We start from the raw sequence: 13054 nt of genomic DNA on the forward strand, positions 1-13054 counted from the left end.
CGTGAGCCACGGCCGCTGAGCCTGCGCGTCTGGAGCCTGTGCTCCGCAGCGGGAGAGGCCACAGCCGTGCGAGGCCCCCGAAAAAAAAAAAAAAAAAAAAAAAAAAAAAAAGATAGCATCTGATATAAAAAAGAAATTCAAAGAAAACAATAAGAATGTTCTATTGCTCATGCTTCTGACAGAGCTTTGTAAATAACAGGGGACTGTTAAGAAGAAAATAAGATGAAAACAAAACTTCACTTACCACAAATGAATCCCATGGTGATGTAAAGCTCTACTACGCTGGTACTAAAAGAGGCTGTGACCATCCCCAAACAGCATAACAAACCTCCTACCATCACCACTGGCCGGCTACCGTATTTATTCACCAAAACACTACTTATGGGACCTGAGGTAGAGAGGACATTAAGAAATATTCAGTTGCTGGGTTATTATTTATTAATTTATTTATTATTCGTAACATTTGTTAATTTTGAAATTTGAGAAAGCACATTTTAATGATTAAAGAAAAATATTAGATCACATGGAATATCATGAAAACTTTTTAATACTTTCCAATCAATTTGACTGGTTATCTTTACCCATATATATACAAGCACATAAAATAATAAATTAGAATTGTTTAACATAGAGTTTGTTAGGAACATAATTATTCAACTTTTGATGGAAGTTTTTTAACAGGACATAGCTAAACTGCCTAAATATCCTAACATGACCTAATATCCTAACATTATATCCTAAATATCCTAACATTACCTAATATCCTAACATTACCTACCTAAATGTAGGTAAATTTATCTAACAAAAATCTAGGGATTATATAAATGACTTGTCTGTTAGAATTTTATTTTTTGGAATAATGTATGTTTGTACACACACATATATGTCCTTAATTGCAGCTGAATTTTTTTTATTATACTCCACTGTGACTTTTCTTTAATACTATATTTTTTTTATTCTAAGTCACCAGCTGTTTACATACCTCATTATATTAGAAATGAGGATGTCTTACACTGATGGTCTCTTAACAATTCCTGTCCATCAGGGGGCAGTCATAGGTAGTATGTTGCTACCATGGCTTAGGTATGCTTGAATTTAGTTGTTATTTCTGTGGCTTGATTAGATAATGGAAATTCCTCATATTTCAATCAGACCATTTAAGGACCATTTGAAAAAGGAATATGAATATGAATCCTGACTGTTGTTTGAAAAAGCTTCTGTTGATACATTCTGGTAAGGTTAAGAAAGTACCACCATCAAAATTTACAGAATGGGTGCAGCAGTTTAGATAGAACTGCCAGAGAAAATGGTGGCTCTCTCTATTAAGACAGGCTGCCTCACCAGCAAAGGGAAAAATCTTAATGTGGGAAACATGAACATCGAGCACTCTGACTCAAAAAGTAATTTAGAAGAGCTAGATACTAAACAGGATGAAATTTTAGGAATGCCTTATGCAATGTATTTTACGTACATTTTCTGATATATGTGTGTGTGTGCGCATATAAATATTCAGGAGTGATTAAAATGATTAAAATAATCTATGTCTAAAAAAGCTCCTTTGGTAATTATAAAATAAGAATCTAAACATTAAGAAAGAGTTGGTGTGTCTTATTTTAACGTGCAGCATCTTTTTCTTTAGTGGTACTTCATAAAATAGTGGTGCAACTTAACAATTGACGCTATCTTAGATTCTTTGAAAGTCCATACCACTTCATAAGACCTGTCCGAATGTAAATTGTTTGCTTTGACATTTCCTTCTTAACTTAAAATTATATTTCATCTGAAACTAGGGGCACTGCTTTGAGGAAAAAATTTACATTAGGTCAGAATTCTCAGTCCAATTTTTAGCCTAGAAAAAATTAAATAATTTTTAGTTAATATTAAAACTTAAAAATTTGCATTACATTTGAGAGCTTCAACATGGATGGTATTTAAAACACATTGAGATTCAATTGTCAATACAACCCTATTCTTTCACACAACTATACTTAATATTTTTATTCTTTACCTATAAATATAAATACTCGTGGCCAAATAGTCTTTAATATTACTCCACAATATCTTTTGAAAGGATATTGATAATAACACATAATTTTAGAAAAATAACTCAAAAACAAAATACCACTTTTTGCATTTAATACCAAACAAAATAAACCTAAAAAGGGCCATATATAAGACAGCTCTATAAGAACAGCAGAAAAAATCAGTGAAACTTGTACAAGGTGATGTGAAAAGAATAGAATTCTGTCCCTAATATGGTAAAACTCATCTGAAGAAATTATATATATACATAATATATATTATTATATATAAAATAGTTATTTATTATAACATACATTGGTTTAGGAAATGAACATTTTAATTAAAAGCATGAAGTTAAATTCAAATCGCCTTTCTGAGAGCGGGAGAGTCAGAATCAATTGATTAGCTTGATTAATTACTGAATTTAGGTGTCAATTCCTTGTCTTAAAATTACTTAACCAATTCAGTTCAATTCAATTCAACCCAGATCAGTTCAATGCAGTATTTCTTGAGCTCCTGGTATAAAGCCAGTTGACAGACTCCAAGGATAAAATAATAAAAGCACAACTATAATCCTCAATGCATTATTTTCCAGAGAAAAAATAATCAAGTTATTTTAAGAACTGTGACGGATCCTTTGATAAATACTAGATTATCAGAATGAATTCAAATGCATTTATCAATACTTGGACTAATAACAACAATTTCTTCCCAGTATCACTGGTATTACATATTCCATTTTCTACGTAATGCCTGGATAACTAACGGGCTGACTGATTACTATATTTTATAAATGTGTTTGCCTAAATAGTGTAAATTTAAATTTGAAAATAGTCTATGAATCACAACCTCATTTGCAATGTATGGGAAATAATTATAGCTGTAGATTGGGATAACCGTGTTAAAGCTATGTCCCATTACTGTGACTGATTAAGAGTAGCCACTAAAGAAAACATTTAGAGGTGTTGGCACTTTTTCTGAGCAAGCTTTGATAAATTCTACAGTGGTATCAGTCAAGATGCAATGAGAGTTCTAATTTTAACAAGTAACTTTATTTTAAATTATATATCTTAGTTAAATGATATCCTGTAAGGGATATGTTTACATAATTATGTGTAATCTTTTTCTAGCACAAAAAAGATATACTTCATAAGTGATTTATTTAGAAATAATCAACACTCCATACCCCTTAATATTAAATGCTTATAAAATGTCATAAGTTATTTCTACTTTGTAATAGTTGTGGAGGCAAAATTAAAAGTATGATACAGAATAAAATAAGCTAATTTTGTAAAGAATCTCTAAATGCTTAATATTAGCCTGAGGAGACATCTAACATTAGATGTAAAACACAACACCATCTGACATCTCTCTCCGACCTTAAAAGCAACTCGGTTTATTGTATTAACAAGAAAAATGAAGTTTCAAGGAAATAAATTCTGATCACACATGATTTTTGTTAAACATGCACTAGCCTCACAAGTGTCCCTTGTTGAGGAATCTTAGGCCTAATTATATTCTGAACTCATTCATTCATTTATTTATTAATTCAATCATTACGGAAGTTTTTACTCAGCATGTGTTTCTCCAGTAATCATGGTACTTAATCACTAGTTATGTCAAAAAAGAAAATCTGGGACTTCCCTGGTGGCTCCAGTGGTTAAGAATCCGCTAGTCAATGCGTGGGAAACGGGTTTGAGCCCTGGTCCGGGAAGATCCCACATGCTACGGAGCAACTAAGCCCATGCACCACAACTACTGAGCCTGCGCTCTAGTGCCTGCGAGCCCCAACTACTGAGCCTGCATGCCACAACTGCTGAAGCCCACATGCCTAGAGCCCGTGCTTCACAACAAGAGAAGCCACTGCAATGAGAAGTCTATGCACCGCAACGAAGAGTAGCCCCTGCTCATCGCAACTAGGGAAAAGCCCACACACAGCAAGAAGGACCCAATGCAGCCAAAAATAAATAAATAAAATGAATAAATTTACTAAAAAAAAATAAAAGAAAATCTTACACCTGCTGAGAGTTACATCTGAGCCCATATCTTGGTAGAGCAAAAGTACTGCTCATCAAAATGCTTTGTTCTATTTGTTTGTCAAGCAGTTAAAAGAACAGTGTGCAAGAATAATAATGTCTTGTTTCCAAAAACATACACAAAAGTATCAGACTGTGTCTAAATCACACTGATCTAGCCACTAATTTCTCCTGATGCAGCTTTCCAATCTATCTCAGAATCTTTAGTGTCATATACAATGGCCACTTTCATGCTAGCTATGAAGTTGTAAAGGACGGCTTCATCAGAAAGCAATGTAAGGATCAAAATATTGTCCCTATTTTTCAGCTACTTTTTTGTCTTCTGAAAGCTATTTCTGTCAGCTACTTCTGTCTTTTATGGTTGAGGCACCATAACACTTAGCAAAAGAATACTCATTCATAAGAATTTGTGGATTCTTATAAATTACATTCTTAGAACTCCTGTTGCACTTACAGTTAGTAACACATACATGAACAAAATGAAACACTTGCTGTCTATTTTATTTGTGTGAGACTTGTTCATATAATCTGTTATAAGCTCCATGAAGGTAACTGCCACATATACTATTATTATTCATCAACATCAACATTTATCGAGTTATTACTCTTTGTAGGAATCATGCAGAGAATTCTACATGCATTATTGCATATGATTTTCATGGCCTAATTAACTAATTGCCTAATTAAAGCTATTAACAGTTGATAAAACTGAGACCTGCAAAGTGTTTGGTTAACTTGTTCAAGGTCAACATCAATATATGTGCTAGGATGTAGATATGAGCCCAGAGTTATCTGATTATAAAACTTGTGTTTTTAACTACTGTGCAGAAAACAGTTAACATAGCAAAACTAGGACTGCCATCCTTAGGCCTGCTTGCAAGGCTGGCTCTTGGCTGGCATCTGGGAACTTGGATTTCAGAAATGTTCCCACCATTCCCTAACGGGTAAGAGTGGCTCACTATGCCTACACTGTCTTACAAACAACGTGGTTTATGCTGAACACCTGCTTTCCTTCTGGGAGTCTAGAATTTTGGTGCCCGCTGGATGGAGAATGTCTTTGTGATCAGCAAACCAATAGAAACCTTAAGTACTGAGTCTCTAATGAGCTTCCTGGTAGACATCACTTCACATGTGTCGTCACAACTAGTTGCTGAAGGAATTAAGCCCATCTTTGTGATTCCATCAGGAGAGGACTCTGGAAAGTTTGTACCTGGTTTCTTCCACACTTCGTACAGCAGGCTTTTCCCTTTGCTGATTATTTCACTTTGTATCCTTTCATTTTAATAAAGAATAGCCATGATTTTTTTTTCTGTCAATTTAGTTTTTTTTTTTATTGGAGTATAATTGCTTTACAATGTGTTAGTTTCTGCTGTACAATGAAGTGAATCAGCTTTATGTATACCTATATCCCCTCCCTCTTGGATCTCCCTCATCCCTCATCTACATCTCTATTCCTGCCCTGCAAATAGCTTCAACTGTACCATTTTTCTAGATTCCACATATATGCGTTAAATTTGTTTTTCTCTTTTTGGCTTACTTCACTCTGTATGACAGACTCTAGGTCTATCCACATCTCTACAAATGACCCAGTTTTGTTCCTTTTTATGGCTGAGTAATAATAAATTAAATAAATAAACAAACAAACAATAGCCATGAACAAGACATTGTTGAGTCCTGTGAATCTTTCTAGCCAATCATCAAACCTGGGAGTGGTCTTGGGGACTCTGAATAGAACTACTATACTATATCTCTCCTACTGCTAATTTTGAGTTTTGTATATATATATATATATATACACACACACATAATATATATACATAATATATATATATTTTTGTTTGTTTGTTTTTTAACTAAATTTATTTATTTTTGTCTGCGTTGGGTCTTTGTTGCTGCGCTCGGGCTTTTCTCTAGTTCTGGCGAGTGCGGGCTACTCTTCATTGCGGTGCGCAGGCTTCTCATTATGGTGGCTTCTCTTTGTTGCAGAGCACAGGCTCTAAGCGTGTGGGCTTCAGTAGTTGTGGCTCGCAGGCCCTAGAGCACAGGTTCAGTAGTTGTGGTGCATGGGCTTAGTGGCTCCGCGGAATGTAGGATCTTCCCGGACCAGGGCTCGAACCCTTTTCCCCTGCATTGGCAGCCAGATTCTTAACCACTCCGCCACCAGGGAAGTCCTTGTATATATTGTTTTAAACAGGTGATTTTTGTTACATAGTTTTAAATATACGACATATATATATGAATATATGAACTGGTCTGTTCTTTGGTATATTGTTATCTGTTCTGTAAAGATGAACTCATAGTGCTTATTTTTATTTCTTTTGAATATTGCATGAGTACTTGATAAATGTGAGAAAATTTGAAGAGTATGTTATGTAATGAACATTTCATAAAATATATTTGATCAATCTAAAACCATGAACTGGAATTGACTATCAATTTCCACTATATAAAATTTTTATGCATAGCATAAACACTAACAGAAGAAATGATAAGCTGCTAAAATTTATTTTTCATTTGCTTTATTTCAAATTTGTATATGTGGTATCCTGTCAAGTCAAATGACAAAAAGCACTAGTGCAGGACTGGGACACAGTTGTTTGCAATTACAGAAATTTATCTGTGTTTACTATGACAGTGTTTTTCTTACTAACGGAGGCTTTCTAAATTTGAAATATTTTTCAAAGAGATTTTTTTGAATTAAAAAACTGTTCCTATTTTAATTTGGACAGAGGGTGGGATCCTCTTCATTCACTACTTGTTCATATGCCTGAGGTTTATCCCTGCACTGAAGTTGGGACTGAAAATCCACCTGGTTTCTCTCTCCATGTGATCTTCTTTCATTTGGGGTCAGTGAAAAACATGAGGGGAGAGTCCCTGATAATTAGGAAGCAGCTATTGCGTCTGCTTCTGCAAAGGATGAAGACAAAAATGTTACACAGGTAAATCATCTTCAAGGAGCACGTTGCTCAGTGATAGTTGTCCCAGTTTGACTGACTAGAGCTCAGCCAGTTCAACACAAGATGAATCTTTACATCAGGTGAAGACACTCATCGTATATTCACTCAACATTCAGTGAGTATTTAAGTGTATAAGATGGCACACAAAGGTTTTGAATGAATGGTTTGAGTTGTTGTAGAAATCAAGAAAGGGGTTGATTAATATGCTAGTTGCAATAGAGGGACAGAGGGTCCTGGAGCCTGAGGTGGTCTTCAAACTCACCTTTGTATTTGCTGTTCCCTTTGTTTGGAATGTTCTCCCCCCTTATACGTAAATGTTTTATTCTTCTTATTGTCAGGTCTCTGCAGTTATATCATCTCCTCAGAGAGACTTCTCACCATTCCAGTAGATGAAACTACCAAACTTTAATGAGGGACTACATGTAATTTAAAAAAACACCTTTACATCTAAAGCTCATTTCTCATACCTTTTTATTAGATATCTTTCTTTTTTCCTGTATCTGAATGCTTGTTCTGCCATTGGCCTGGTTTTGAGAAAAGTTCTTGAATTTGACCTTAACGGAAAGATAGTTATTTTTGTGTTTCCTCATCTTTTCCTCTCTCTATATGGACTCCTCCCATTTCTATATTCATTCAACCACAGATTGCTCCAACCTGACATCATCCCAGCTGTTTAAAAAGGATGATGCTACTTGTATGGGGATGGGTTGGGTAAAGGGGCAAATTGACATCTTATCAAAATCTTTTAGTACAAATCAAAGGATTTGGAAGTGATCATTTTAATTTTCCATGCCCAAGGACAGAAATGCTAAGCACTTCCTTTGTGTTTATAGGTTACACTATTCTCAACCAGAAAGACATTCTCACTTAAGGCTGGCACAATGGGTACATAATAATAAAAATAACATTTCTTGAGGACAAGGCATGTTTCTAAGGTCTTTATATATAAAATCACATTTAATCCTTACAACCCCTCTAAAAATTGCTACCATTACTTCATTCCCATTTTTTATATAAGGAAACTGAGGTGCAAAGTAGCAGTTTTTAAGGACTGCTCAAGCACTGTGCTATAATTGCCTATGCCAGCTATGTACACTCCTGTAAAGTGTCATGTTTATTTTTTTATTTTCCTGGGAGGAATGATTAAATCTTTTTTACATGTATGAAGCTCATTCTTTAAAATTAAAATTTACATTTAATACCACATTTCACAAATTTTATTCTTCACATTCCTTACTCTTTGGAATAATATTTAGGAATACAGAAAAAATAAGACTGTATTGCAGTAACTGTCGGTTACCTACCCAAGGGTCATACCCTCTTCCTTCTTCCTAATTGAATCCTGATTTGGTTTCATACCTCTGTGAGACCCCAGGTCTAACACTGGGGAAGTGAATCACAAGTACTATAAGACAGTAATGATAGGTCCATTCCCATTACCAAATGCTGGTTTGAACATGAGCGTTTAGTATTTAACATCTGCTAAATACCTTCCTTTCCTCTAAAGCTTGAAAGTTTACTTAGTTTCAAAGAATTACCTCAGTGTGATCTAACTATAGAACATTTAAAGTGATTCTGACATGTTTCCAATTTTTTATACTTAATTAAATGTCGGAATAGTTTAATCTCAATAGGATTTTGAAATATGAGTATGTAATTCAGAATGTATCTTCAAAATATATGTATATGTATATATTTTCATTAGCCAGTCAGGAAAATACAGTTTGTAAATTGAAGGTTCATATCTGTTTTAGGCAACTAATAAGCAATATGGCCATTTCCAAAGGATGCTAAAATACATTTCTGCTCATGGATATTTTTCCCTCATAACTCTTATTGTGCATAGGATATTGTGTAAAGTCCTATGACATTTTATATTCTTTCCCTCCCTCTATTCTTCAAAATTAGTTTTAAATAACACTGCCATAATGCATTCTATGAACCCATCTGTCTAATGTAATCCCTAACCTTTTAATTGCTATCCTACTTTGTTCCTATCTATCCCTCTTAAAAGATAGTATTAATATTCTACTTTGTGGTATATTTATTTGCATATTTGTATTAATCACTAGAATTTCAGCTCTTGGAGGGCAGGGGTGTAATATTACTCAGTTATCATTTATTTAGTCATAGGATAAATATATTTCATATAGTAGATAGTAATTTTTAAATTTAATTTAATTAGATTAAATTGTTTTCTAAGTTCATCTAGGATTTTCATATGATGCCACCATCACTACATTGGTATGATATCAGGATTTATCATAGCAGATAAGATTTAAAAGAGGATATTTAATCTATATCCTTTCTCTTTTTACCTAAATCATATGGGAAACAAAAATACAGCACATATGTCAGGTTAAAGGTCATTTTAGAGATGTGTGTTATGATCTCCATTCATCGTAAGTCTTCTCTTCAAAAGTGCCCTGGTTTATAAGTAACGACCAGTTTTAAGCAATCAAAATTCCTAACTAAAGGTATGAGACCCATCTGCTCCAAAAGCCCTGACACTATCTACTACAGTATTTGATTGTGTATATAGTGTAGAAACAGATGTATTTGTGTGTGGGTGTGTGTGCTGTCAATCCAAGGGACATAGTACCAAAAGAAAGTGCTCCAAGTATTCTTTGTGCACATTTTATATAAGTTCTAGCATGTTATAAAGTAGTAACAATTAGTATTCTCTACTTATTCCAGAGTATAAATAGTCATCATCAGAGAAATCATAACAGATTTAAGTGAGTCCTCCCTTGGCTAACACTCTTTGTTATTGATTGTGCTGCCATTTTCTCCTACTTCCTCTTTTGGGAGAACATTGATTCCTTCCAGGAATCTGCTTTTTACTGTGTAGCCACGTGCTCAGAGAATTAAACTCTGTATTGAGGTGGGAGTCACTCCTGATTTACTAAGACAGCCAATCATGGTAATCTCATTCCCTTCTCCACTGACTGTGTTAGGGCTGGGTTTAGGACACAGTTCTGGCCAGTGAGTGGAAACCTATTAGCAATTTCTGGGAACAGTTTTCCTTTGCTTAAAAAGAGCTACCAAGAAATCCCTAAATGTTGTCTCATTTGCATATGTTGCCTTGAACCACAACAGCCGTCCTGTGAACAGAAAGAGAGCTGGCCTGAAGAAAAAGCTGAAACACAGAAGCTAACAGTTCCAAGAGCATCACAGTGGACTTGGAACCCGAATGATGCCATTCTATGGTTACCCTATATTTAAAATTCTTATTAAATGAGGTAATGTGTTTAGTTAGTGTGGAAGGCTATTGAGTATTTACCTTGAAAGCATCCCAGCAGATAAACCTGTAGTAAAATAGATGAATTTTCCTTAAATATTGTGGTATAATGATTTGGAAATACCAAGAATAATTAGAATAAAAATGTTTGATTCAATCACATGTCCAACTGAGAAGCTGTTGTTCAATTTTACTTTGAAGAATTGGGTATTTTGTTTGATAGCTTGTTTTACAGGTTTCCTGAAATAAGTGACATGCAAATGTATTGCATTGCACACATTCATAAATTAAATGAGAGTTTTTAGTTGACAAGGGTTTATTGGTGTTCTGAACTTCATGGAGATTTAAATAAAATATGACATTGTCTTTGTGTTTGGCTTATATTTAGCCTCTTTATACAAACTATCTTCACACACACACACAGACACACACTCTCACACACACTTAATTCACAACACAATTTTTTAAAAGGTTAAGAATGGTCTTTGAAGTCTCATTATTTATAATTAATTGTGGGACATATACTTTCTAATCTATGTAACTTTGCTGTTAATCCAGAAGACAATATTATCCAAAAAAGCTACATTAAGACATTTTATATCTTTTGGCATCATCTAGAACCTCTGTGGGTGGATCCAGCTATATTAGTGTTCACAAAGCAAGCGTAAATGAATGAATGAAAAAACCCCATTTTTAACAAATAAACTGTGTATGTTCTGAATGAGGAACCAATAAGCTCCAGAAAATACCATATGCTACTTGTAGCAACAGCACCTGCAGTGAAGACACGCAGAAAGAGAATTAACTGGATATATGAGATGCAAACACTGGTTTTCAGAAGCAAACATCACAATACTCCAGGAAAAGAGAAAGGTATTTGTAGTATATTTTGATTTTAAAAAGATTTTAAAAAATCTTATACAGAATGTAGGAAATGATATAAAAAACAAAGGAGTAACTGTAAACACCTAGAAATATGAGTTTAGATTGAGAAGTATATTAATCATTTGATTCAGAAGAGGGAGAGATTAGACAAATACAAAATAAGCTTAATGTCACTAAAATAGAAGCCAAGTGTGGATTTTTGGAGTAGAAACGGAAACTCAAGAGAAGAGGGATAATACAGCTGAGGAAGTTAAAACTAGAGTCGTGAATAGTAACCCAAAGAAGGGACAAGACGGGCAAATGTGTAACACCTGAGATGCTTGATAGGCATGAGAATCAAATCTCAGAAAATTAAGATTTTTATGGAAAAATATGAAAAAGGAGTATCTCTAAGCATGGATAGATGCTGATAAGGTAATTAAATCAATGTGTTAAAGTATAAAGAACAGAGAATATGTTAGAGAAAAGCAGAAAAATGGAAATATAAATCCACTTCTCCAAAACAAACAAAAGTATGTTTTCCATAGGTTGATGAACTTGACATAAATTCTGAGGGTTTCTAGGAACAGATTAGATTATTAAAGGAATTTTTATGAAAATCTAGAATAAGAAACTATGATCACCCAGCATGTTTATCAACTAAAGCTAAAATCATTTCTTTCTGTACATTCATGTCAAAGAAATACAGACAATAGCACATCAATCTTTTCAAGACATTTTACCATATCTCTAATGAAATTCTAACACACAACATGGAAAATACAGGTTGAATTTAGGACTAATAGATATATTAGGAGAACGGTAATGATTAATATTAACCTAGATTATAGGAAGTGTTCTGTGGTCCACCAGTTAATATCAGCAAGTCCCACCCAGGTCAACATCCTTGTGCTGACTTGAAGTAACAGAGATCTTGTGACTACCAAAAGCAAAAACAAAACAGAAAAACAAAAACCCCACCTACATTATCAGAGGTGATTTTTAAAAATTGTATGTATTTAAGGTGTACAACATGTTTTGATATGTGTATACATTGTGAAATGACTACCATAGTCAATCTAATTAACATACCCATCGCCTCACATAGTTACCGTTTGCGTGTGTGTGCGTGTGTGGTGAGAACACCTGAGATCTACTCTCTTAGCAAATTTGAAGTGTACAATACCTTATTATTAACTAAGTCACCAAGTGATATATTAGATCTCCAGAATTATTCAACTTGTAATGGAAAGTTGGTACCCTTGACCAACATCTCATATCCTCCATTCTCCTAAGCCCCTGGCAACCCCCATTCCACTCTGCTTCTATGAGTCCAACTTTTTCAGATTCCACATATAAGTGAGATCGTGCAGTATTTGTCTTTCTATGCCTGGCTTATTTCACTAAGCACAATGTCCTGCAGGTTCATCCATGCTGTTGCACATGACAGGATTTCCCTCTTTTGTGGGCTGGATAATATTCCATTTTATATATATGCCACATTTTCTATATCTATTCATCCATTAATGGACACTTAGGTTGGCTACTGTGAATAATACAATGAACATGAGAGTGCAGATATCTCTTTAAGATAGTGACTTTATTTCCTTCAGATATGTACGCAAAAGTGGGATTACTGGATCATATGGTAGCTCCATTTTAAATTTTTTGAGGAACTTCCATATCGTTTTCCATAATGCCTGTAACAATTTACATTCCCACCAGCAGTATACAAAGGTTCCCTTTTCTCCACATTCTCACAAGCATTTATTATTTCTTGTCTTTTTGATAATAAACATTCTAAGGGTTGTGAGATAATATCATTGTGGTTTTGATATATATTTTTTTCCATCAGAGCTTAACTGAGATAAAATCTACTCTTTGTAGGGGACAGTTGGCAATGTTAGAGAACACATCTGTTTTCATTAGAATTT

At 34.2% G+C, this 13054-nt stretch overlaps 1 protein-coding gene across 1 annotated transcript in view; it reads right to left on the reverse strand.

Moving 5' to 3' along the window:
- SLC16A7 (solute carrier family 16 member 7) overlaps positions 1-13054 on the reverse strand; it is a 167039-nt gene that overhangs the window by 12163 nt on the left and 141822 nt on the right. Inside the window, exon 4 of the mRNA XM_007467622.1 lies at positions 245-388. Coding sequence (XP_007467684.1) covers positions 245-388 — 144 coding nt within the window. The remainder of the gene's footprint in view (positions 1-244; positions 389-13054) is intronic.

Source organism: Lipotes vexillifer, unplaced genomic scaffold (genome assembly GCF_000442215.2).
Source record: "Lipotes vexillifer unplaced genomic scaffold, Lipotes_vexillifer_v1.1 scaffold387, whole genome shotgun sequence".
NCBI lineage: Eukaryota > Metazoa > Chordata > Mammalia > Artiodactyla > Lipotidae > Lipotes > Lipotes vexillifer.